This window comes from Austrofundulus limnaeus, unplaced genomic scaffold (assembly GCF_001266775.1).
Source record: "Austrofundulus limnaeus strain Quisiro unplaced genomic scaffold, Austrofundulus_limnaeus-1.0 Scaffold2706, whole genome shotgun sequence".
Lineage (NCBI taxonomy): Eukaryota > Metazoa > Chordata > Actinopteri > Cyprinodontiformes > Rivulidae > Austrofundulus > Austrofundulus limnaeus.
The window spans coordinates 11,604-12,144 of record NW_013955108.1 but is presented as its reverse complement, the minus strand read 5'-3'; the positions used below and the strand labels follow the sequence as shown (position 1 = coordinate 12,144).

The 541-nt window shown below is 49.5% G+C and overlaps 1 protein-coding gene across 1 annotated transcript in view; it reads right to left on the bottom strand.

The window, feature by feature from the left end:
* The window catches only part of LOC106511348 (uncharacterized), a gene marked incomplete at its 3' end in the record, with an annotated part of 14,939 nt that overhangs the window by 3,229 nt on the left and 11,169 nt on the right, over positions 1 to 541 (bottom strand). The window contains 1 exon segment of the mRNA XM_014000103.1: positions 1 to 535. Coding sequence (XP_013855557.1) covers positions 1 to 535 — 535 coding nt within the window.

Sequence of the window (541 nt, the reverse complement as noted above, 5' to 3'; positions counted from 1 at the left end):
AAGGTAGGTTGCTCGCCCACTGCCGTATCTCGAATCCTCCTTCTGCCAGCAATTGTCGTAAACCATCAACCACAACCTTAGCATCGGCAGGATCTGGAGTGCTGTAGAGGCAGTTATCCACATAGAAGGCCCGTGTCACAATTTCAATCAGACTGGGCGTATCAGCTGCATGTTCTTGTGCATGGTGCTGAAGGGCATAGATGGCGCAGCACGGGCTACATGTCGTTCCAAACGGAAGGACCTGCCATTCATAAATGGTTGGCTCATCTTCTCTCTGCATATTTCTCCAAATAAAGCGGAGAACCGGCTGGTCACTTGGCAGCAAACATACTTGGTGGAACATGCTGCGAATGTCTCCACTAATTGCAACAGTGTGCTGACGAAATCTCAGAAGTACACCTATCAAAGATGGGCCAAGTGTGGGACCCGGGAGCAACTGTTCGTTTAGAGACTGACCTTTATACTGGAAGGAGCAATTAAAGACAATTCTGTCTTTCCCATTGTGATGCACCATGTGGTGCGGGATGTACCAGGCCTCCGA